This window comes from Salvia miltiorrhiza, chromosome 5 (genome assembly GCF_028751815.1).
Source record: "Salvia miltiorrhiza cultivar Shanhuang (shh) chromosome 5, IMPLAD_Smil_shh, whole genome shotgun sequence".
Lineage (NCBI taxonomy): Eukaryota > Viridiplantae > Streptophyta > Magnoliopsida > Lamiales > Lamiaceae > Salvia > Salvia miltiorrhiza.
This window is the reverse complement of record NC_080391.1, coordinates 10,248,752-10,274,078: the sequence shown is the minus strand read 5'-3', so window position 1 is coordinate 10,274,078 and position 25,327 is coordinate 10,248,752. Positions and strand designations below refer to the sequence as shown.

At 34.5% G+C, this 25,327-nt stretch overlaps 3 protein-coding genes across 4 annotated transcripts; 1 reads left to right on the top strand and 2 right to left on the bottom strand.

Moving 5' to 3' along the window:
- Positions 1-11,184: 11,184 nt before the first annotated feature.
- LOC130985921 (BTB/POZ domain-containing protein At3g19850-like) lies at positions 11,185-14,726 on the bottom strand. Its single transcript, XM_057909099.1, has 5 exons — positions 14,561-14,726; positions 13,946-14,313; positions 11,635-11,673; positions 11,497-11,553; positions 11,185-11,419 (listed from the first exon to the last, which is right to left on the bottom strand). Exons 2-5 carry the CDS (start codon positions 14,240-14,242, stop codon positions 11,324-11,326), a joined length of 489 nt encoding a protein of 162 aa, XP_057765082.1. The 5' UTR covers positions 14,243-14,313; positions 14,561-14,726; the 3' UTR covers positions 11,185-11,323.
- Positions 14,727-15,522: 796 nt separating this feature from the next.
- Positions 15,523-17,353, top strand: LOC130985920 (protein PYRICULARIA ORYZAE RESISTANCE 21-like). The gene is made up of 3 exons (XM_057909098.1): positions 15,523-15,945; positions 16,127-16,208; positions 16,630-17,353. Exons 1-3 carry the CDS (start codon positions 15,934-15,936, stop codon positions 17,148-17,150), a joined length of 615 nt encoding a protein of 204 aa, XP_057765081.1. The 5' UTR covers positions 15,523-15,933; the 3' UTR covers positions 17,151-17,353.
- Positions 17,354-19,455: 2,102 nt separating this feature from the next.
- LOC130985918 (microtubule-associated protein 70-5) lies at positions 19,456-24,906 on the bottom strand. 2 transcript variants are annotated; one of them, XM_057909097.1, is made up of 12 exons: positions 23,989-24,906; positions 23,756-23,881; positions 22,367-22,452; positions 21,987-22,052; positions 21,694-21,864; positions 21,382-21,552; positions 21,153-21,308; positions 20,923-21,069; positions 20,673-20,744; positions 20,017-20,580; positions 19,767-19,909; positions 19,456-19,672 (listed from the first exon to the last, which is right to left on the bottom strand). In XM_057909097.1, exons 2-12 carry the CDS (start codon positions 23,853-23,855, stop codon positions 19,654-19,656), a joined length of 1,695 nt encoding a protein of 564 aa, XP_057765080.1. In that variant the 5' UTR covers positions 23,856-23,881; positions 23,989-24,906; the 3' UTR covers positions 19,456-19,653. The 2 variants fall into 2 exon arrangements, with proteins under 2 accessions (XP_057765080.1, XP_057765079.1); XM_057909096.1 differs by having other exon boundaries at positions 23,756-24,847.
- Positions 24,907-25,327: the final 421 nt, after the last annotated feature.

Genomic DNA, 25,327 nt, shown 5'->3' with positions numbered 1-25,327 from the left:
TGAAAACATTCGAAATTTCAATTTTTGAAATAGCAATTAATTGATTTAATTGATAATGTATATAACTATATAAATTATGAAATATGAAAAGCAAGTATAGATGATAATGAGTATCATTATGGATCATATAATATTCTAAGATGTACAAAACTATTTATTTATATATAGTATAACTATAGTTTAATATAGTCTTTGAATAAATATTTAAATCATATTTATGCGATTATTTTGTTTAAATAATATTCAACTGCAAGTTTTTTATATTTGTACATGTAGATTGAAAAATATTTCATCACCTGATTTAATTTAATGTAAATTATTTGAACGTGATTAATAATACTATGCAGTTCAAAGAAATATTCGTAGTTATAGGAAGTCAGTTGTGACATGATTATATTCCCTTTTTTTTCTACAAAATAATCATTGAAGTAACAATTTATGTTATAAATTTGTGTTTCACAGTTGTCGGACACCTAAAAACAATTGGTGTTCACTATGAGCGACCAGCGAACCCGTTGAGGGAGGGTAGACAGTTTTCCCCGCGACCTGCACAGGATATACGTGTTGACGAGCATGAATTGCCGAGGAGACGAGAAGAAAGGCCGGCGAGGTCTCGAGATAAGGGAAAGCGTACTCGACCACCACCAACTACATCATCATCTAGTAGTAGCGATCACGTGATCCGAGGACGAGACCGTGGCTATATAGCATGCGTGGTCAAAATTATGGGCGAGGAGCATGATCTTCGAATTAGAAGGATGTCAGAGGAGCAGGAGATAAGAATGAGAAGGATGGTTGAAGAGCAGGACATCAGACTGAGAAGGATGGCAGAAGAACATGAGATTCAAATGAGAAGGCATAACGAGGATATGGAGAATCGAATGAAGAGGACATTGAAGGGTTTTTTGGATGATTTGAAGGGGTTTTTCAGTTGTAGTGTTGTACATCGTAAGGGTGTACATTCTCCTGCCCCTCGTCGCACGCCTGCACCAGAGACTAGAGATTGTGATGATGTCCAACTCGACGATGGTGGTCCACTGGCCGATGATGCGTCACATTGCTGAAGCGACAATGTCCATGGCACATCGACATTCTGTGCATGAGTATGGCAACACATCTACTTCTCATCAGAATCCGCCACGTTTTTCTCTTCAAAATCCATCGGCTTACAATTATGATCCCAGACATATGGAGTATGTGATGCAGGTAGTAATTTTTTTTTTTTTTTTTGGGCAAGCATACTAATAATCATACACAATTTTTATTAATTTTTTTGAAGGGATTGAAGACTGAGGGCCTCGAAAATGTACTGTTAGATATTTTCAAAACGCCATCGATGCCTCGAAGGAGTGAACGCGAAAGATCTCCAGACGCCAACAATTACGTCGTTCTTGGTTTTAGTGATCTGCTCTTATGTTGTGCTTGTATTATTATTTTTTTTCGTAGTGGTTACCCCATTTGCCTGTGCAATTGGATATTGAAGTGGAATTTGAGAATACCGTCGGGAAATTGAGAATACCGCCGGGTAATTTAAAATACCGCCGAGTAAGTTGAGAATACCGTCGGGAAAAATGAGAATACCGTCGAGAAAAATGTGAATACCGCCGAGTAAGTTGAGAATACCGTCGAGAAAAATGAGAATACCGCCGAGAAAAATGAGAATACCGTCGAGAAAAATGTGAATACCGCCGAGTAAGTTGAGAATACCGTCGAGAAAAATGAGAATACCGCCGAGTAAGTTGAGAATACCGTCGAGAAAAATGAGAATACCGCCGAGTAAGTTGAGAATACCGTCGAGAAAAATGTGAATCACTACAAGAATTCGGATTTTCAGCCACACACATAAATGTGGTTAAAAGTAAGGTTATGTGTGGGTATAAATATTTACCTACACATAATGCAAATGTCAACATGTGTCACTATAAAAGTGTAGAGAAATATTTTTACCCACACATATATTTATGTGTGGATAAATCTAATAATACTACCGACACATATAAGTGTCTCTAAAAGTGTCTCCTATGTGTAGATAAATATATTTTTATCATAATACAATGATGATGTGGAAATTACGCAGATGCTGATGTGGCATTGTACACATGGCAATTTGTATGTGTGGGTAAATACCTAACTTATGTGTGGCTAAAACTTTCAAAAAAATTTAAATTTAATTTGTATTTCATATATATAAATATAAATTATATATTTATATATATTAATTAATCTAATATAATCCTAATGAGGTAAAAATTCTTAAATTAAATATAGTATATACAACACATTAAAATATAACATGATAATATACAAACTTTTACTTTATCAATAATATCAAAGTAACACATTATTTATGTCACAATAACAAAAAAAATTACATAATACTATATTATTCCTGTTAAGATAATAAAAATACAATATTATTCTATATACACAAACCCAAAATTAATAAAATAAAATTGTGCCAGTTTAACCGGAAAGAAATTAAACTTACCTTCAATTTTCTTGTCAAATCTCGTAGTGATAAAACCATTTGCCTTTATATTTGAGTTGGCCCTCAATTGCAAATGCTATTGAATGAAAAATCATATTAATAAATATAATTTCTAGAACTCTCGCAAATGTCACATGAACTGAAATTCCATACCTGATAAGCGAAAAGAATAGGAAGAGAGGATCAACAATCATCATTCCACACAAATCCTAACACAATTTTGAGAAAATCAACAGAGTAATATATGGGAGAACAAAGTAATATACCAGTAATATAGTATCGATCCGCAGGAATTCGTGGCGTGCGGTGGCGCTAGGGTACAGAGCGGCGGGCGACGCTAGGGTGCTCAGTGGCGGGCGGCTTTCGATCCCTAGCTGCAAAAGGTGGAAGTGGAGATGGGATCCTGGCGTGAAATTCAAAGAGATTAGTAGTGGAAGCCATAGAGGACGTTTTGGTGGGGATGTGAAGTGGAGTAGTGGGAGTATTAACCGCAAGAAGTAGAGTAAAAGAAATACAGATTTGAGTTCATAAATGCTTTCATTTAGCTGATATATAGTAATTTTCGGTTATCTCAATTATTCATGATAATCATGCCAACTACCGAAATTCATTATCCAAAAGTTAAAAAAAAATGACAACATTATTCTTCCAAATTAATTCTTCAATATTTCACCTTTTACGTAATTGAAACAATTAATAGTATTGTTTTCACTTTTCACGTCAATTGAGTTATAATAATAATAATAATAATAATAATAATAATAATAATAATAATAATAATAATAATAATAAAGGGATTAATAATAATACTAATAAATATAAATATAAAAAATTATTATCCGCACATATGCAATTGATAAGTATTTGTGGTTAACAAAAATTAATAGATTGTCACACCAAATATAAAAATCAATTTCATTAAATAAAATAAAACTTAAAAAAATTACCACCATACAAATGTTACAAATAATTTTCTACTACACATTTTAAATGTCAATAAATAATTAAAAGTTTCTAATTGATTCACCTACACATTTTCCAAAATATGTGTGGGTAATTATATGTGGGTAAAACATCAATTAAGATTTGTATATACCGTCGAGAAAAATGTAAATACCGCCGAGTAAGTTGAGAATACCGTCGAGAAAAATGAGAATACCGTCGAGTAAGTTGAGAATACCGCCGAGAAAAATGAGAATACCGCCGAGTAAGTTGAGAATACCGTCGAGAAAAATGTGAATACCGCCGAGTAAATTGAGAATACCGTCGAGAAAAATGAGAATACCGCCGAGTAAGTTGAGAATACCGTCGACAAAAAATGAGAATACCGCCGAGTAAGTTGAGAATACCGTCGAGAAAATTGTGAATACCGCCGAGTAAGTTGAGAATACCGTCGAGAAAAATGAGAATATCGCCGAGTAAGTTGAGAATACCGTCGAAAACATTAAAAATACCGTCGAGACAAATATTTGCTAACAAATTAGGCATCATTTATTATAATCTATATAACATCTTTATATTACAATATTTTTTTCATAAAAATATTTCAACAGTCCTATTATATTAAAATTCATGATAAAAATAATTAAAAAAAAATTGACAGTTAAAAAAATCATACTTCTTTAAAACTTGAAGGCAAAACACATTGTAAAGTCCTCATACTTTGATTTTTTATTTCATCGAGTCCTTCTAGATTTTTTTGTTTTATTTGATCCGTATGCCTTTATATTATACTATTATTAGATCCTTTTTTAACAGATTCATTTGATCAATTAATTTTTTCCGTTAAATATATTCCACTTCATCAATTACTATTAAAGTAAATTCCACATCATACATCTTCTAAAACATAGAAAAAAAAACCCACAATTTAATAATAATTAATGAAGTGGAAAACTTAAATAATAATAATAAATAATAATAATAATTAATGAAGTGAAAAAAAAACCCACGTCAAGATTTGCATTAAATGTGACGATTATCAAATACTTTTCAAAAAGAAAGAATCCAAAAATTCAATACGACAAACCTCAAATTAAACGTCTACAATTACGGAAATATGGAAACTAAAGTTTCGTGCGAAAACAATATCATAAATTCTTTGGTTATTAAAGTGCCGTTAAAAAAAATGAGTAATGCTAAACAGCCACATTGTGGCTGCCCACAATTTACTTAAGTAGAAAATAATTTAATTTATTTAACTTATTTTTTAAAATAAAAATAAGATTTAGTCATTTTATCATATTCTCTACATTATAGTAATTTTTTTGCAATTTTTTGGTAACTTTTTTATTTTTATTAAAAAATAAATTAAAAATAAAAAATGCAAAAAAAAATTTAAAAAATAAGTACAATATAGAGAATATAATAAAATAACTAAATCCTATTTTTATTTAAAAAATAAATAAAAATAATCAAAATTATCCTTATTATATTAGTGTGTGGGTGGCCACAATGTGGCTGCATAGATTTATTGAAAAAAAATTACCGGGAATGCGTGACCCTTCCATGAGAGCAAATAATACAACACAGACACAAGCTTAAAGGTAATGGAAAAACGGAATAAGAGGCAGATGAACTAAAGGCATTTACAAAACCAAGAAACTAATACGTGTCTAAATATTAGAGGTTAGCAAATATGTTTGTTCTAGAACCCATGCATAGCAAAACAACGAAACGGGAAAAGTGGTTTTGGGAAAAGGTGGTATCAAAGAGAAAGACACGTGTATGAATCTCAAGGAGGAGGCGTAGTACGCATGGGTGTAGCATAGACTCTTCCCACTATTTGTGGAATATCGAAGTATTTAGGAAATTTTATTGGTTTTCACTTTCAGTGACCGATGAACCATGTTGATAAGACATACTTTTCATCATCAATGTTGTTGTCACCAGTCGATTCCATTGCCGGTGCTGGGGACCATAATTCGTGAATGAATTATAAGATGTATCAACAAACCAATCAAATCATCTTATTTAGTGCGTCATTGACTCATCAAGCGAAGTGGGGTGGGGAGTCTGGTCATAAGTAGAGGAGAATAAATAATACTCCCTTCGTCCCGTGAAGTAAGACCTAGTTCTTTTCGGCACGAGAATTAAGAAATTGATATTTTGTATGTTAAGTGTGGTAGGTGAAAAAGTGAAAAGGTGAATAAAGAGTAAATTTTTGCTATTTTTAGAAACTGGTCTTGCTTCGCGTGGGACAGACCAACAAGGAAACTTGGTCTTACTTCATGGGACGGAGGGAGTATATGTCAATTTATTTTAACGGATTTTATTGAAAGAGAACTAAAATCATGCAAAAAAAGGTACAAATAAAAAAATCTAATATTTACATGCATTGATAATATTTTTTTGAGGATATTCTTATACAATTGTACCCTATATATCACATTAAAGCATCTACAGTGGGGGTGACTTGATAGCTGACCTGATAGAAGGGGGACCACATTGAGTAAGAAGGTCACAGTGAGGTGACTTGATAGTTGACTTGATTTTTTTTAGTTTTGATTTTTGTATTTTTCATTTAAATTTAATTGCATAAATTTAAATAACACAATTTACTTCAAATTAAAATTGCACTAATTTTAAAATCCTAAAAATTACATAAAAAATCAACTTGATTTTAGTTATACTTACCAACCAAAAAAATTAAACGAAAAGTAATTAATAAATTTAATGCAAAAAATCGAAAGAAAAAAAAAGCAACTGAAAAAAAGCTATTCAGTGGAAGAAAAAAAAATAAAAGAACAAAACAGAATTTGATGATTTAAAGGAAATAAAATTAAAGTTATTTAAACAAGTGAAGAAATAGAAAAAAAAAAAAAAAAGTGAAAAAGCCTCCATTTAATGGCATCAAATGACAAAAATCGGAAGAAAGCAAAATAAATTAAATGTTAATACATGCATGAATGCACTCGCTCAGATTAAATATTATCAGGTCTCACCCGATTTATCAGGCCAGCCTCGAATCCATCCAGGCCACAGTGGGTGATACGATTTGTGGGTGACTCGATAGCTGACAATCGAGTCACCCACACCCCACTGTGGGTGCTCTTAGATCCGTCAATGCACATATAGATTTAAGCAAATATTGCATTAAAATCTAGAATTTGTGCCGAACCAAACTACTGTAATATTCATGAAGGGGAAGTATTATTATTCTTACTAGCTATTATTATTGAGCTACAGTTGCCTGCTTGAAGCGCCTTATTAACATTATTACGGCTTTAAGCCTTCTTCAACAGGCAAATGGACATTATGCACGACCTCAATTTCAAATTCGAACCATCTCATTTGCTAGTTGCTAACTTGCTACATAAAAATAATTTTTGTTAGGAAAAAACCTATCTTCAACTTTTAACGGTATTGTTGATTACAAATAAATGAAAATATAATAATTAAGATGCGATATAGTATAAAAAACATACCAAAATTTGTCGTTTCCATGTATTGTAAAATAAAACATAAAAAAATAATACAGCGAAGTGGACTGGCATATTACAATATATATATATATATATATATATATATATATATATATATATATATATATATATATATAGGGTTGGGTTCCGGTTGATCCCTATGCTTATAATAGATCCGTAGATCCAAATCTAGACCACATATTTATGACATGTGGCGCATCAAGATGGTGACACGTGGCAAGGCATTTCAAGGCAAAATCTGGAGAGGGGTAAAATTGGAATGTAATTTTCGAAATTAAAAAAAAAAATTAGATTTTCTCAAAATAGGTATATTTTACATGCATAAAGTTTCATACGAGAATGCATGAATTTTCATATAAAAATGCATAAAGTTTCATATAAAAATGCATAAGATTTCACCCCACCCCAACCCCAACCCCCACACCCCTGAACCCCACCCCAGCCCAGAACCCCACCCCCACCCACCCCCTACCCCCCACCCCCTCCACCAATTTTTTTTTTTTTTTTTTTTAAAAACTGATTTTCTGACCACTGACCCACCCCCACCCCCCACCCACCCACCCACCCACTCCCCCCACAATTTTTTTTTTATTTATTTTTTATTTTCTCAAAAACTGATTTTCTGACCACTGACCCCCCCACCCACCCCCCAAATTTTTTTTTGAAAATCAGTTTTTTAAAAAATAAAAAAAAAAAATTTTTTTGGGGGGTGGGTGGGTGGGGGTGGGCCAGCAATCAGAAAATCAGTTTTTGAAAAAAAAAAAATTTGGGGGTGGGGGGGTGGGTGGGGCAGGGGTGGGGTGGCGAAACTACCAGATTTATTAAAATGAAATGCATTTTTTGTATAATTTAATGCATTTTTATGTGAAAACTTTATGCGTTTTTGTTTGATTTTATATGCATGTGAAACATGCCTATTTTTGGAGGGTGGTAATGGGGAGGGTTGGGGGGTGGTGTGGGCTGGATTGGGGGTGGTATGGGGTGGGGTGGTGAAAATACCAAAACTGGAAAAATTAAATGCATTTTTCTGTTCAAAGTTATGCATTTCATGTGAAAACTATATGTATCTAAAATATATCTATTTTAAGAAAATCTAAAAAATATATATATTTTTTTAATTATTAAATCCGAAAATTACATTCCAATTTTACCCCTCCAGATTTTGCCTTGGAATGCTTGGAAGCTCCTTGCCACCATCTTGATGCGCCACATGTCATAAATGTGTGGTCAAGATTTGGATCTAGGGATCTATTATAAGCATTGAGATCTATATGATCTCATTCCTATATATATATATAGGATAGAGTTCTATGGAGACCATCAAAGATTCGAAGAACGAAGACCAAATCTTGTACGTCGAATTTGGGCAATCTAACGGTCAATAATTGCGCTGATCAACAATCTATAAATTACGTCCATTTTATGATTTGATGATAGATATGTAATTTTGATTTCAGCATATCCGTTTATTTCATAAAATAGATACAATCAAATCGGCTATTTACGGAAGAGTAATAAGTGGGATATGGTAGTTACATCAATAACGCTTTTTTTCCAACGTGCAGTGGCTTTCCTTCTTCACCGTGAATTGCTGCTCAACACTTCAGAAAGAATACTCTGCTTCGAATGTATGCCATGGAATCTCAAGGTAATTATATTCAACTAATTATATTTTCGGCGATTTAATAGTATTGGAGTTTTCTTGTTTCGCTACGTCGATCTTGTAATTTTATTGCGCTTTTCCTTGCGCTTCTGATTATGTGTTTGAAATCTTAGGAAGAGAATTATTTGAAGTTTCGATTAGAGTAACAGTTAGAATGATTTCAACAAATTTATTTTATGGAGTTTCATACAATATCTGTTTTCATCGTATATCCAGCATTGCACAAGGGACTTGTTCATATAACTTAGTTTTGCCAGTTTACCCAATCCAAATTTGCTCAATGGAATATAGAATGATTATAAGTCACACAATCCATCACAGCATGAACGAACTTTGGTATGAACGTAAGAACTCATTTTTACAGCAACTTTAGACTGCAGCATTAAAATAATTCTAAGATTATTTGTTTTAAATCTAAGGGAGAGATTTATTAGAGTTATGTTTAGATTTAGAATTATTTCAACAAATTTATTGCTTAACAGATTCATACAATATCTGTTTTCATCGTATATGCCTCATTACCTAAGGGAAAATTTCATATAACTTAGTCTTCCCAGTTTGCCCAATTCAAATTTTGTTCACTGGATTATAAAATGGTTATAAGTCACACAATCCATCACAGCATGAATGAACTTGGGAACGAACGTAAGAACTAATGTTTACAGCTACTTTCCAGCTCCGATTTTATGATATGGATTCTCAAGGTAATTTGTATGTTTTCGTTGCGATTCTTATCTGCGTCGATCATGTATTCCAATTGCAATTCTTATCTTCTCCGATTTTTATCTGCGTCAATCATGTATTGAAATTGCGATTCAAATTCTTAGTGTTGGTTTCCAGTTGCGATGCTTATTCATAGAATAATGTGCTGCGAAATGTTTTTTGAATGGTTAGATCCAGTTGCGATCCCAGGTGCAAGTTTTTTGAATGGCTAGATCCAGACATTCCAACATTTCAGAAACGTTTTTACCAACGGATACGAAATGAGCGAGATGGATTGGAGGTAGAAAACGGAAATTTTAAAAATAGAATCGATGATCTTGTTCGAGAGAATGGAGTATCATCTGCAGAAATCAAGTATTTGAAAATAAAACAGAAAGCTCGAATTGATTTTGATATTGTTGCTCATTCTGATGTTGTTTTGGTTAATATAATTATTGCCTAATGCAATAATATGATATTAATAATAATGAATTTAGTTCGGTATTAGTTTATATTGGTTTTTGGTAAGGTTGGTCCCATAAAAGATGCGCTGCTTCAATTTTTTTTATTTAATGTTCATTTGCAGAATTTATGTATTTTTTAGTTTTAAAACATATGTTCATATTTATGTTCATTTCAAGGATAACGTTCACAAATAGGTACGTCTGAAGGTATCATTTCGGTATATTTAGTGCCCATACAAAATAAATTAAGATATGTGGTTTCACTACAAAAAAAAAATCACTTTAAATATTGCTTATTTTATTGAGTCACACATTATATAAAATTTTACACGTAATCTTTTGAAAACTTATCATGGTCATTACAATGTTCACAGAACAAAAAAGGTTCATACATATACATGAACATGACTCTGTTCTGAACAAAATTGTTATGAACATGATTCTGTTATGAACATAACTTTAACGAACATATACATGAACATGACTCTGCTCTTAAAATTGTTATGAACATAATTTTAACGAACATATATATGAACATGACTTTGCTCTGAACAAAATTGTTATGAACATTATTTATTTTGAACTTGATTTGAACATTATATCTTTACTTTAAGAACTTTATTTGTTAATGAACATGTTAAAGTTTTTGAATGAACTTACGTTTGCAAATACTTGTGATAGCCCCAAAATAACAAATTATTATTTATATATTCAAAATTTATTATGCTATTCACAAAGTAAAGAAAAAATTATATTTCTACTACAAACTGGTGCGAATATACTGCTTAATTCAATTAAAGAACATTAATTAAATACTTGCAGTCACGACATTGATGTACTACTTCATAGATATCAATATTAAGGCACTAACGATATGATAAATCTATGTAAAAGTTGTTTGGTTTTTATCAGACAGTTCCAACAATAATATACAGAATGAAAAAAATGCAATTTGTTATGATATGGATTCTCAAGGTAATTTGTATGTTTCCGTTGCGATTCTTATCTGCGTCGATCATGTATTGCAATTGCAATTGCAATTCTTATCTTCTCCGATTTTTGGACCACATGTTTTGACCACAAAAAGTGGACGATAGCTGCTTAATTCACCCCAAATATGGCCAAAAAATACCACATTTTTGCAAGTCCTTAAAATAGAGTCCAAACTTCGTGTAACATGTGAAACGAACACAAATACGAATTACTTTGTTCAACGAACATATAAACGCACATGCATAGGAACGGATGATGAATTTATGAAATTTATTATAACATGTTCAACTAACACAAATACGCACCACTATGTTCAACAAACACAAATATTCGTTTCATATGAGCTCAAAAATTTAACATTTTATAGGTATGTTCGTTCAACATGTTCATATCAACCCACAGTTCATCACAAATAAGTTTCCTGTTACATTCATCATAAAAAGGTTAAAAACCTTTTATACGCAAACATGTCAAAATATATTGACAAAATCCATAACTATAATAATAAAATGCGTAGTAGTTCAATAACCAATCAACGTCATGTTGGCATTGAAACCATCAACACTTGCTAACCCATCCTAATAGTTTTATGTTTTACCAATTCGTGCTCGATGGACTGATCTTTCGAACCACCCATCTTCACAGGAGCTGCCAAATTCCTAAACTGTAACTAATATTATTTTGTGTTAAAGATACACATAAACTTGTGACACAATAAAACAAGTATACACTATTCATTACCCGTTCCGACTGCCTTATCTTCATAGATACCTTAACTGTGTTGCGCTTCTTAGTAGCCTGGTTCAATTAATTTTATGTTGAAACCCATGTTCATTAATACTAACATTGAATCATATATAAGACAATTCGATAATTTACCTGGTACCACGACCTCATTGCCAGGAGACGATTCAATATCTAAGACAAAGAATATGTATTCAGTTTAATTTACAGAAATAAACTACGAACAACTGACGTTGACGTATATATAAATTTCAAAAACCAAGTGTTAACGTTTCATTATGAGCTGAAACTCAATCTGAATATTTTCAAATATGTTCAAATATAAGTTCAAATATGTTCATAATATGATCAAAAGCAAGTGTTAACTTTTCTTTCTGAGCTCAAACTTAATATAAACTAAGCTCACCACACATCACATAACACAAAGATAACTTCAAATATGTTCATAATATGATATAGAACAGAAAATATCTAACAAACCAATAGTTAACATATATTCACGAAAGAAACCCAAAATACATTCATAATTCATATATGAAATAAAAAATTGCAAACTGAATTTCACAAAATATATAAAAATATTGGTATATTTAAAAAAAATTTAAAAAAATTATATGTCTTGTTTACAATTCATGAAACAACAGATATTCGAATATTAAGTCATCAGTTCACAAGAAAAAATACTAAAAAATATAAATTCAGAAAAACATTATCTCAATGAACTTCACGGAAGAAATATATGCAGTCAGGTCGGAGAATCGTGAACAATCAGTTCATCAAATCAGAATAAGACAAAATATATTGTTGGGCAAAATAAGTAATCCGTTTTCAACAAATCGGAAAATGAAGTATATACACAACTTGTTTAATTTTGCGAAATAAAGTATATCATATAAAATAGGAGGAATATAACTAAGGCAATGATTCTATAATTATAGGTTCTGGTTGTACACACACCAGCAATCCATTGCTGACAAATAAAGCTGCTGGTAGTTTTTTTAATTAGTCGACGACAACATGATTCATGGAATATTAAGCTTTTTGTTTAATTAGCGTAGATAATGACAATTAGTATTGTCCTAACAATTGTAGGATTCACAAGCAGATATAGACCACTCCACACAACAACAAATAGGGCTGGGAATTTCGGGTTCGGGTAATCGGGTACCCGATACCCGACCCGAAAAAATCGGGTATCGGGTACCCTATACCCGATTTTTTCGGGATCGGGTACGGGTTCGGGTAGTTCGGGGACAAAATAATCGGGTATCGGGTATACCCGATCGGGTATCGGGTATACCCGAATTACCCGATTATTTTTAATTAATAAATTTAAAATTATTTAATTAAATTAATTATTAAATAAAAATATGAAACTAAAAGTGAGCTGTGCTGTACTGTTAGTCACTTTAAATTGAATTCGACTCCCAGCCCTAGGTCTCCGCCGCGCCGCCCCTCTCAATCCAGAAATCCGGCGACCCTCGCCCGTCGTCGCCGTTCTGCTCGCCTCGCCCGCCCGCCATCGCCGTTCTCCTCGCCTCGTCCGCCCGCCCGCAGTCGCTCACTTGCTCCCAGCCCCCGCAGTTCCACCGCGACCCTCGCCCTCGCCCAATCGCCCTGTCGTTCCCGTCGTTCCGCCGCCGCCGAGCTTGTCGCCCTGCAGCAGTCGTGCCGCCTCCGAGCTCCAACAACGTCACACCAGTTCTTCTTCTTCTTCTTCTTCTTCTTCTTCTTCTTTGTCTTCTTCTTCTTCTTCTTCTTCTTTAATACAAATTTCCTATGTCAATGTTGAATAATTGAATTTGTTGCTTTGAATAATTGAATTTGGTCCTTGAATTTCACTATAACAGTGTTGAATTTCGGCTGAATTTGTTGATTTGAATTTGCTGCGTTTGAATTTGTTGCCATGGCCGCTGCTTCATTTCCTCTTTGTTATTCGGGTAATTTAGGGTACCCGAATACCCGACTCGGGTACCCGAGTCGGGTATTAGGGTACCCGATTTTAGAATCGGGTTCGGGGTCGGGTAGGGATTTTGGATGAATTTCGGGTTCGGGTACCCGATTTTTTCGGGTAGGGTACCCGAACCCGACCCGATTCCCACCCCTAACAACAAAGGACAAATTAATTCACATCACTAATACATGTAAAATGCAAAATACATCCTGGAAGAGAATAATTAGTATACCACTCAAACTTAATCACAGCTTAGTTGTTTCTTCAACTTGAAATGTTTCATAGTAAAATAAGTGGCAGATTTTTGGGGAACTCAACCATATAAGCTTCAAAATAACTGGTGTCAAATAATTCAAATTCAGTAACTTATTTGTCTTGTATATCAATTTTATGCATTTGTTTGTGTCCCCAACCATTCCACACCACAAAATCCATTTACATAGCTCTATCCAACATTCAAAAAAATAGCTAGAATGAAGAGATGAATATTACCTGAAGATATATATCAATTGCTCTATAAACTTGATCAAAAGAATCCCTTGCACAATCAGGCAAACTCTCAGCAACAACAAGAAACTTAGTGAATCTGAGGGTAGGATCAGGCCCAATCTCCCCCAAATACATATCAATCAGAAACCCTACTTTCACCATCCTCTCCATTGACATGTTATCATACACGAACAATCTGACCAACCTCACCACCAAATTCACATCATACACTCCGCCTCCGCCTCCGTCGCCACCGCCGCCGAACACCAGCAAGTCGTCTAGCTTCGCCTGATCGAGCATCCCTCCGATCAGCCGCTCTCTCCCGGCTAATCCCGAACCCGGAGACTAGCTTCAACACCCAAAACAGCCCCCTGCAGGAAAATGCACTCTTTCCATCAGCACCACCCCGTGCACGGCGTCAATTATGAAAATCATGAACAATCAACTTTGCTTCAACACCCCGTGCACTCTTTCCGATCAACAGTCAAGTATGAAAATCATGAACAATTAGTTCACCAAATGAGTAATCTTCCATGAGTTCATCAAATACAAAAAAAAACAAAAAAACAAAAACAAACTTATATAATTCAGTTCACCAAATCGTAAAATTAGATTTACCTAAAATGAGCAATCAGATTTGCCGTGTTTCGTTGATTTCGAGAGTCTGGAAAATGCCCAGAAAAAATGCTCTTTGAACCGATGAATGTGAAAACAACGAATTAAGAATGTGAGAAATGTTTTTAGGAATTGATTCGCCTGTGAAAATATTGGATGAAAACCTAGTAATTTCATCAATTCACACGAATTTGTTTAGCTCAGAATGGAAATGGAGAGATTTTCGGGATTCGATCGGCTGGGAAATTAACTCTGAAATGCATAGGACAAATATACCCTTGTCGTAATTAACAATTAAGAGAAATAGATAATTTAATTCATATAAAACTGATTCAGAATAAATCATGGTCCGTTGATTTAAGTTTTATGAATGCACCAGATGTGGTCTTTGCTCTCTACATAATATAGTGGTTGTCATTGAATGCAACCCTATATATATATATATATATATATATATATATATATATATATATATCCTTAATTCAATAATTGGCTTTCGCTTTTCAAGTGATGTCAAATATCTCATCCTTGAAATGAACCGTCATTAAACGCTTGATAAACCTAAATAATGGAATAGCATAATCTAAAAGTCTCGCCGGATTTCAATTGAAAGGGCCGCTAGATTAGATACATTAAAATTTAATTTAATCTAGAGTAGACTATTTACAGTCACAGATGTTAAATCCACATTAATTAAAGTAACGCCAAATTAAATGCACACCCAAAACTCCAATTAGATAGTCAATCTATATATACTGATTAAATGAAAAATTTGTGCCATTAAGAGAACAGCTAATGCTACCGACGCTAGTTCTCAATTCTCATCTCGAAATTTTTTCGTATACGTAATAAACATATTTAAAGAATCTAATACGTAATTAAAAAATAAGCCGACAAATTTAGAGAAACGCTGCGTATCATGCACCTTGAAATGTTCGTGGCTGCCCATGTGGGGTACATACCCCAACTTATACAACTCCATCTCACCAAACCTTTTGATATTAACAAATTTAAATTTAAAGCTGTTATTAGCTTGTTTATGAAGTGTAATTAGATATAGGAAGGTAAGGAGTTTCCATCAAAGTCAGCACATGCAAACAGAGAGTAAAGAGTCAGCAATTTAGGCCCCTCTTGAGAGAGAATTTTAGATGATTTCATGAAATTCAACCCCTTCCCAATAACAGACGTGTCCTCACATCATTCTTCTTTTTATGTGATTCCCACTTTCTTCTTCTGTTTTCCTTCCTCCTCTTCTTCTTCTTCTTCTTCTTCTTCTTAATTAACACTTTTTCTCTCCCTAAAAGTCTCTCTTTCTCCCTCAATAATTGTGTTCCCAATAATTCTATCGAGATATCCATAGCTCAATATTTGTGTCCATGGCTGAGAAGGTACGTAGTCAAAATCTTCTTGATCACTCTCTTATCAGATATACATGTATAGGGTTATTGATCATTTCTATTGTTTGATCACGGCCGTTCTCGAATTTGGTGGATTAATATTGAAGAATCGATGAATAAGCATCTCCAATTGCAGTTTGCCATTTAATTGTTGATATATGAAATGAAACAGGTGACGATTATGGTGCTCAAGGTTGATCTCCAGTGTCCCTGCTGCTACAAGAAAATCAAGAAAATTCTCTGCAAATTTCCCCGTGAGTTTCTATCCATCCTTGCACATTTTTTTCAATATTTCTATGTATCTACACATTTAAAACAGCATTAATTTTACGATAATATCCACATTTAATATACGCGTACAGTAACCGTATACAAGAAAAATCCAGTAGATATATGTATTGTTCTGTTCCTCTATCATTTTATTTATTGTGGTGGCAATAATTGATAGTTTTTTCTACAATCCACCACACAAGATAATGCAATTATCCATCACTAACCATACCACATATATATCTACTTTATTTGTTCACTATTTCAAATTTTCTTTCTTGATTGTTAAGTTAAACTACCATACCACATATATATCTACTTTATTTGTTCACTATTTCAAATTTTCTTTCTTGATTGTTAAGTTAAACTTTTTTGGGCATGTGAAAAAAATATTTGGGACAAGAGAAATAAGAGACCAGATATACAATGAGAAGGCAAACAAGGTGACAATCACTGTGGTATGCTGCGACCCCGAGAAAATTCGAGACAAACTATGCTGCAAAGGTGCAAAGGTCATCAAAAGCATCGAAATCGTCGACCCTCCCGAGCCCGAAAAGCCTAAACCGCCGCCGGAAAAGCCTAAACCGCCGCCCGAAAAGCCTAAACCGCCGCCCGAAAAGCCTAAACCGCCGCCGGAAAAGCCTAAACCGCCGCCCGAAAAGCCTAAACCGCCGCCCGAAAAGCCTCATCCTCCAAAACCGGCTCCAATGGGCCCATGCGATTGCCCACCGGTGAGGACGTGCTGTGGACAATGCTCGGAAGGTTATGGTGGGGGGCCATGTTACTCTGGGTTCCCGCCACCGCCGCCGCCGCGGCCATGCTGTGACGGTTACTATTGGTACGGAAACCATGATAGGCCCTGCCACGTCACGAGATGTGACTACTACTTTACCGAAGAGAATCCTCAAGCCTGCTCCATCATGTGATAATATGTTCATTTTGTTGTTACACTGTATAATAATAAAGGGTATACGAAGAAGAAGCACGACGCACGTCAAATAAGTCTTATTTTATTTTTATTTTTTTAATTCCTCATTATTTTGGGGGTTGTTATTGTTCTTTGTCTGCTATTGGATTGCAGTACTTGCATTCAACGCTCATATATGCCACGGGCTTCATTGAATTCCATTTGCGGTTTACTGAGTTGCACGGAATTACTACATGTTTACTGTATTGAATCGTTGGTCTTCATGTCCGATCATAATAATATACTGTAACACATTTTTATTGAACGACCTATTAACTAATATATGATCAATTTATAATCGAATATCATACAATATTGTTTTTTCTTAACAGAGCGACAAATAGTAGTGGTCCTAGGTTTTTGCGACCACAAACACAAACACAAACAATATTATCGTGTGAAATGAGTTTCATATGGCGTTATTGTAATAAACGGCGCCCTTCCTATTCTTTATGGTAATTATAGGGGAACCAAAAAATCAAACTATTATCTTGCATTTAACACTTAAATTATGGATTTTCAAACCTCAAAAAATGAATGCGCTAGTCGACAATGAAGGGAGTCAGAAGAGCTTTTGATATATTTTTCTAAATCAAATCAGATTCGTACGTGGCCTTTTAGTAGGACCCAAACCGGAAGAAAAAGTTAGATAGTACAACTAATCTCCGTCCCAATAATAACATCTTAAATTTTGTTTTTAGACTTCTCATTTATAATGTTTAATTTTTTTAAAAAAATTACTTTATCTACTATCCTCATTTCTTTATCTACTATCTTCGTTTCTTTATCTTTCTCTTACTCTATCTATATTTTTTAATTTGCGTGCCCAATTTTTTGGGACGTTATTAATGGAACGGAGGGAGTAGTATAATTCTTTTTTAATATTTCATCTATCCACCATAAGTATAACATTTAATTAGAAATGAGTTTTAATAAAATAATTGATGAATGTATTTTTAATAGATAAACAATCTCATCATGTATAAAATAAGTAGTTGAAATTGAATTAAGTGTGAATCTCATAACGTTCCAATTTCTTTTGTGGGACGTTCCATTTATACTATTTCTGTATTTCAATCCTAAAAAGGAAATAAATTACTTTATCTACTCTCTTTAGTTTTCTCCTCATTTATTTTATTTTCATTTATTTTTTCCACTATTCTCTTGATTTCTCTTCTTATTTATTTTATCCACATTATTTTAAACAAGTATATATATTTTCAGTAGTATATTGAGTATCTTGGTGAGAACTTTACTCTCTTTGATATTTACATATACAATTTGCTGTTTTAAGTTGAGATTATCATAAAATGGGTGTTACCCTTCTGACATTCTTCCCCTCAGTTGCCTGTTTTGGCAGTCCCTAAGAGTAACACCTATATATTATCATAAAAAATGGCTTCCTCAATAAAAAATCTTCAAAGAGTTTGACTTTGTATAATGATTAGTAGTATTACTATATTATGCCTCACAGAGTCAACTCCAAGGTGCATTGCCCCCTCTAATTATGCCGAGCTGCGGACAAGCAATTTGGCCTCTTACAAATAAACAATTCACAATTAGGTACGCTCACTAACTACTAATTGCAGAATACTCAAACAAAATTATTGGAAATTTTTATATTTCATTATTTGCAATTCTGCACTAAATGCTACGAATAACATCAAGGTGGGATGCACGTTTGCTTTAGTGGCTGAGACGTGATATTGGCATATGCACATTTATACATGTGTTCCCACACACACACATCTATATATATATATATATATATATGGTTTACTTATTGTGAGCGACACATAACAAAAATGGGGAATTGCATTGGTTCAGCATGTGCATTGCCTTCCAGCAACAAGAAAGTGAGACCTGATGTAGACGATCAAGAACTGAAGCAAAGCTCATCAGGTCCGTTGCCTCTGTCTGCATTGCAGCTACATACAGCTGACACTTACCAGAGAATGAAGATAGTGGTGAACAAGAAACAGCTGCAGCTGCTAATCGCAAGCTTGAAGGAGCTCAAATCGGAAAACGTTGTCATTCAGTCCATGGCCAGGAAATGGAGGCCATCTTTAGCTACAATTCCAGAACTATAGACTAGTTTGCTTCTTTCAAGTGTTTCTTAGCTTTTGCAACCCCAGTTTTCCCCCGCGGAAACTGAGAGGTGGTGTGCCTTCTCTTGTGTATTCTATTTCTATTTACACAACAGGTGACATGCACAAATTAGGAAGGGGCAGTTGTTTTAAAATTATAGCTTATTGCCGACTGTATAAATAAACAAATAATTTATTAAATAATCTGCTCGGGAAAATGGTTCTGTACAGACATATACAGGAAAATCAGATAAATTATAAGAACCATGGAGCTAGTTGCTAAGCATTCATGGAAATGGAGCTGCCTATTTACATCACAAATATTCAAACCCTGTCTATTGTTCTAGAGACTTCCTCATTCCCAGAGATGTATCTTCAAGAGGCATTCACGGACCTAATCAAACGAAACAAATAGGTGTCACAAATCAAGAAAATTTGGCGCGTCTCATGGGAAACACCTAAGTAAAGGGGAAGATGATACTGCTAACCTTTTGGATGAGTTTGTGCTCCTTATCTTCTCATCCAGCGTCGCTAATGCTGAATCCTTCTCTCTTATTGCTGCTTCTCTCTTCATTTTCTTGGACTCCACTTCTATGGCTCTAGCCAGTGTTTCAATCTTTTTCATAAGCAACTGTAACAAAAAAAGATACACCTTGTGTGATGATTCAACACTATATCTGAAAGCAGAGATATTATAATAGTGTGTGTGTGAGAGTGGGGAGTTGCTAGTAGACCTACCTTGATTTCTTCGTCTTTAGAATGCAGAGTCATGTCTTTCAAGCCAGAGGACTTCCTCAAATGTATAACTTCTTTCTGAAGCCTGTCATACAAAACTCCTGATACCATATCTTCACCGTCTATACCCACTATCTCCAAACCTTTCATTTCTTTATTGCTACCGTTTATACCTGTTGTGTTTCCCATTTCAGTAACTTCATTTTTGTTCTGTATTTTGTCATTGACCATGGCGTTCTTGTTCATCTCTGCATTTTCCTTTTCACTATTGTCAATAACCTTGTTTCGAGAAGCCCACAGACTCTTTTTTGACAAACTTTCAGATGTGGGATTTTTCTTCTTCAAGGTATTGATAGGCCTCATTTCTGCATTCACTGCCGTCTGTTTTTCATCCACCATCTGCATTGCGCTTTTAGTGATGGTGGACCCCCTCGGTTGTGACGTGGATCTCTTCTTTGTTCTGGTATTACTTGATAGGATTCCAAAGAAGTTGACAGACTTCTCAGTCTTGGGGGATGCATTCTTTAAGCCTTCTTCTAGTGTCTTCAGCCTCAACTTCAACTTCTCCTGCAAAAGTGTTTTTGCATATTTAGGTCCCAAGAAAACAGTTAAATCATTATTAACACATTTTGTAGATGAAATCATATCTGAAGTGTCACCTTGACTTGCGCCTCCGCCTTGGCAGCTCTCTCTGAGATTGCTAATTTGTCTTTTAATTTCTGCATCTCTGCCTACCACAAAGAAATCTTACACAATCAAGAAAAACGCTAAAAAAAATTCATTGCATCCATCTAAAATAGCAATATTTAGCTATATATCAATTAAGCTGATTGAAAACCTTGACATGATCTGGTATATGAGAAGATACAGATGAGAAACACTCATATTCCAAATATTTCATGGGCATACCTGCAGCAGCCTTCTCTCTTCTAGCCATTGTTTAACAGGCATAACTTTGTCGTTCTCATCTTTCCATTCATTAGCCACCACTGTTGCTACTCGGTTTGCTGAAACCTTTATTCTTGCTAGTTCCCTTTCTAGAGTCCTCTTCTCGTCCTACCAAAGTTCAAGAATTGAGAAATTTAACATCAGTTGATATCCAATCTAGAGATTCTTCCTTAGTAAAGATTCTTCCTTACATTAAGTTCAGATATCTGTCGCTTGTAATCACGGATGGTGTTGGCTGCTGCTCCACCAGCAAGTATGGCCTCCTCAAGCTCTCTGATGGTTTGGCTAAGCTTTTCAACCTCCAAAACCTTATATCTATGTGTCTTATCAAGTATTTTATTCTCCTCCTGCATATATATGCATGCTAGTTAGAGATTTGGAACTTATATATAGGCATCATAGATGTGATCTATATTATACCTGGCATATCTCAATTTGCCTCCTAAGCTCATAGTTCTGGTTTTGAACCTCCTCGACTATCAATGCTCTTTCTAAAGCACTTCTCAATATTTTCTCAGCTTCAAGCAACGCTGCTTCTTTGGATTTTGTAAGACGTTCAAGCGCCCTCTTATCCTCCTGTAATGCTGCAAGCTGAAATGTTTTTGAATAATGGGTTAAGAGCGCACACCAAATGTAAATCTCAATATATCACTACATATGTATTTTATAGTGTGTGAAGAGAGAGAGAGAGTAACCAGACAAGAAGTTTTCCCCTAAAATCATCTGTATTACCTCGTTCTTATGCATCTTCATTTCAGCCTCTAGAGGAGCAATGATCAACTCAATGGGAATAGAATCATCGTCTTTTTGATTGGCGTAAACTCTTCTAAGAGTTGCTTCAGCTGCATATTGTGCAGCTAGTGCTTCTTTCTTTTCATCTGTGAGCTTCTTGATGTCAATATTCTGCATTAACCAGACCCCAAAACACTTAATCATGTCTATTTCAATTTTTATTGTTAAAGAGGGGGGAAATTTAACAAGAAATAAATATGCAGTATGTGGTGTGTCAATAAATCTATTCACACCTTCTGCTCAAGATGGTTTCCATTCAATCTTAGCTTCTCTTCCAACCTTTTGACTTCACTTCCAAGCTGGAAAAATGAATAGCACACACATGAGAAAGAAATTGACAGATACAAGCAACGTACTAACGTAATCCAGCCAAGGTGAGACAAGTCCTCAATTTTTCCTTTCCATTTCTCGTACTGCAGAATCAACTGCAATTCTACTATTCAGTTCATATATTTATATATGATAATTGATAAGTAATAGAATATGCCAGTTAGCTTTATTTTATTTTAATACAGAACCAAATACAGATAAATTACTGCTGCTTTTGAGTTAGTGAATGAATTCTCCAAATACAGCTGCACAGTTTCTCAATGGGGAAACTGATTAGTTTTACCTCCTCCAAAGCCTTATCCTTCAGCGCTTCAGTTGCTCTCAGTGCTCGAATTTCACTTTGAGCTTTCCCCAGTCCCCTCTCCTTCTCTGCAATGCCAGAAGATAAAGCTCGTTATGTCTGTGTGCCATACGTAATTATCAGTGCCAATTATGAGATATATTTGAATAGAATTAACTGCCAAAGACCTCCAGTAAGATAGCAATGTTAAGATGGCCTACTTGAAAACTACTTTTCTTTTCAAAACATTAGTTTTTCTGCAGAATGGGACATAGTTAATGAGGATCTCTACGGACTAAGATGAGAATTTTGATAGTGTGATTGTAAAACATATAGACCAATCATGATCGAGCTAATGCTGCCAATAAACCATATAACCAAGCAAGAAAACTAGTAAAATCAGCATATAGCAGCACCTTCCGACTTGTTTAATTCTATTTCGGAAGGTCAGAAAATGTCGCTGAACACGACGTTGTGGTTTCTGAACAAAACTTTGTGATTGATACCTTATTCTCATACTTCTGAATTAGGTAGCACTGCCTAGATTCTAAACTAGGTACTGGAGAAAACAGAGCAAGGAAAAACATTGAAGATTGGTGGGTCCGGACAACGTCTACTTTCTAAGATAATCATATCATACTCTCACCAGCACATAGATGGCACTTTACATGAAAAGAAATCCTCCAAATATGCTATGATCCTCTGGAAAAAGGCAAGAATAATTACAATCTAAAAAAGAATGTTGTCTTATACTCCGTTGCTTCACACAATAAATACTATAATCGAATAAGACAATGAACAACTGCCAATTGTAGCAACAACTTTGCCATTTTTCTAATCATTAAAATGCTTTTAATAATCATAGACGAATGCTCACTCCATTCTATCATGTTCAAGAATGGCCATGAAACACCACAAAAACATCTAATGCCACATTACTATTACTATGTTTTCTGAGACAGCAAGCATCTTCATGAATGCGTTTGATGGCTTAAATTTGAAGTTTCAGAACTAGAATCTCTCCGCCTCCAATCAGAGCAAGAGACAGATAGATAACAAATTAAAAAAGTAATTTTGGAGTGGCTGATCCCTTGCAACCCTGTGCTGGCACAACTTCCCTTCTTACTGAAGCCAAATGCTTGACTATTACCATTCAAAATGACACCAAAGAAGCAACAATAAAGGGAAAAGATGTTTGATTCAGAAAGAGAAAAACACCCACGATTCCATAAGCATTTCAAAACTTTCATGTGGCGGATCATCACAAGGGTCAAGGTACATATGAAAAGAGTCGCCATGTTAAACATAATGAAATTGTTATGATTTATGAAATGACACACTCAACAAGTAATGTTCTTAAACATGCAGGGGGGGGAGATGATGATGATGAACCTTTGAGTTGATTCTGCAATCTGTTGAGCTCTAAGACAACAGGGTCCGTATGAGAAAGAAGGGAAACATCTTCACCGCCGAATACTTGGATGCCTGCCATGTTTCTTGGACTTGCTTTTCTTTCTACTGCAACAAAGAAGATGTCTGTAGTAACACCACAAATGGAAGGGGTTTTATGGAGTAATATAATGAGGAGTTGTTAGGGGTTTAGTATGCTTAGGAGAGAGACAGACCCAAAAATTAATAATATTTCCTACTCCTCAATGAGAGAGAGAAAGAGAGAGAGTCCATTCTTGCAAGAAATTGACCGCAAAGAGAGGGGATGGGATGGGATTTTTCCGTCTTCTGAAGCAAACTCCCGAAAGCAACAATTGCAAGGCCGGCTCAGCCGGCATTTTCACCCCTTCTTCCCCTCCCTTTCCAGTCATCAACCGTTACATGTTTAACAAACACACATCATATACACGCTTTGCAAAACAAATAAAAAACACACACATATACACATAAAAAAATGTTTTTCCCTTTTCATCTAATTTCAAGAAATCGAAGAATAAGATGACATGTACATGTAATATTTTAATCTATTCGGATGAAAGATTAAATTTTGCTGAAGACCATGATAATTAAAACCAACTCCACTTAATGATTTTTCGCCAAAAACAAAAATTATCAACATGTAAGAGACAAAAAAACACATCTTTGTGTCAACTTTGGAAAATTGGGTCACCACAAAGATGATTGTTAAGGATAAGGATGAGAAAATTAATCAATATGCTAATGTTGATGGAAAGCAGTTGTTTAGGACGAAATTCAATTGCTTAAGCGTTAAACCCTCCTAAAATGCTGATTAAGTTCTTAGTGGCAACTCATTCATTCAACTTTGGATTAGTACCATAAAGCCCCTATATTTGAGGTGGCTTAAAAGTATTAAACTTTAGCACAAGATCATGATGATCTTTGCTTGGAAGTATGTAGAAATTTAAGAGGAATCCAATCAAACAGGTGGAGGACACTTGCCATATGGCAATTAATTGTTAAGGCAAAAACAGTGGTTTTTGGTGAGGCGACAAAGGGAAGATAACATCTCTACCTACACCAATGTAGTATGATAATCCAATCTTAATAAATAGAGAAGTAGACAAAGATAGTGGAGTAGAATAAATTCAATGTTCAAACCAAATACTGATTATAAAGAAAGAATTGTATTTTACCTAAATTGAATTATTTAATTAGGTCTTAATGGAATTTGCACTATCTGGTTTCCGGAAAGTGACGGTGGAATTTGGGGTCAAGCCGATAATTAGCTGTTTGCATAACGCGGAATTAGTTGGTAAATTTACAAGTAAGAAGTAGTTGATACAAATTTGAACCCTTCATTTTAATATTGTAAATTTTATTGTATAAATACGTCTTGTTTGCCTGTTTGGTATATCGATATAGCATAAAATTGGTTTAATGCATGAAACAGTAAGAGGCTAAGCCCACGTTTGGTTGGATGTTTTTAGAGGTTGGAAATGGAATCAAGTAATTGAATTCATTACTTGTTGTTTGGTTTGGATAATAAGATAATCA

Excerpts from the sequence above, each read along its gene's own strand:
- LOC130985921 (XM_057909099.1), bottom strand. The coding sequence starts at position 14,242 with ATGCTCGATCAGGCGAAGCTAGACGACTTGCTGGTGTTCGGCGGCGGT. Across the intron at positions 11,674-13,945 it reads CAATTGATATATATCTTCAG|ATATTGAATCGTCTCCTGGC; the intron begins GTAATATTCATC and ends TCTTTGTCTTAG. Across the intron at positions 11,420-11,496 it reads AGATAAGGCAGTCGGAACGG|TTTAGGAATTTGGCAGCTCC; the intron begins GTAATGAATAGT and ends TATTAGTTACAG.
- LOC130985920 (XM_057909098.1), top strand. Across the intron at positions 16,209-16,629 it reads AATTCTCTGCAAATTTCCCC|AAATAAGAGACCAGATATAC; the intron begins GTGAGTTTCTAT and ends TTGGGACAAGAG.
- LOC130985918 (XM_057909097.1), bottom strand. The coding sequence starts at position 23,855 with ATGGCAGGCATCCAAGTATTCGGCGGTGAAGATGTTTCCCTTCTTTCT. Across the intron at positions 22,053-22,366 it reads AGGATAAGGCTTTGGAGGAG|CTTGGAAGTGAAGTCAAAAG; the intron begins GTAAAACTAATC and ends TCATTTTTCCAG. Across the intron at positions 20,745-20,922 it reads AAGAGAGAAGGCTGCTGCAG|GCAGAGATGCAGAAATTAAA; the intron begins GTATGCCCATGA and ends TCTTTGTGGTAG.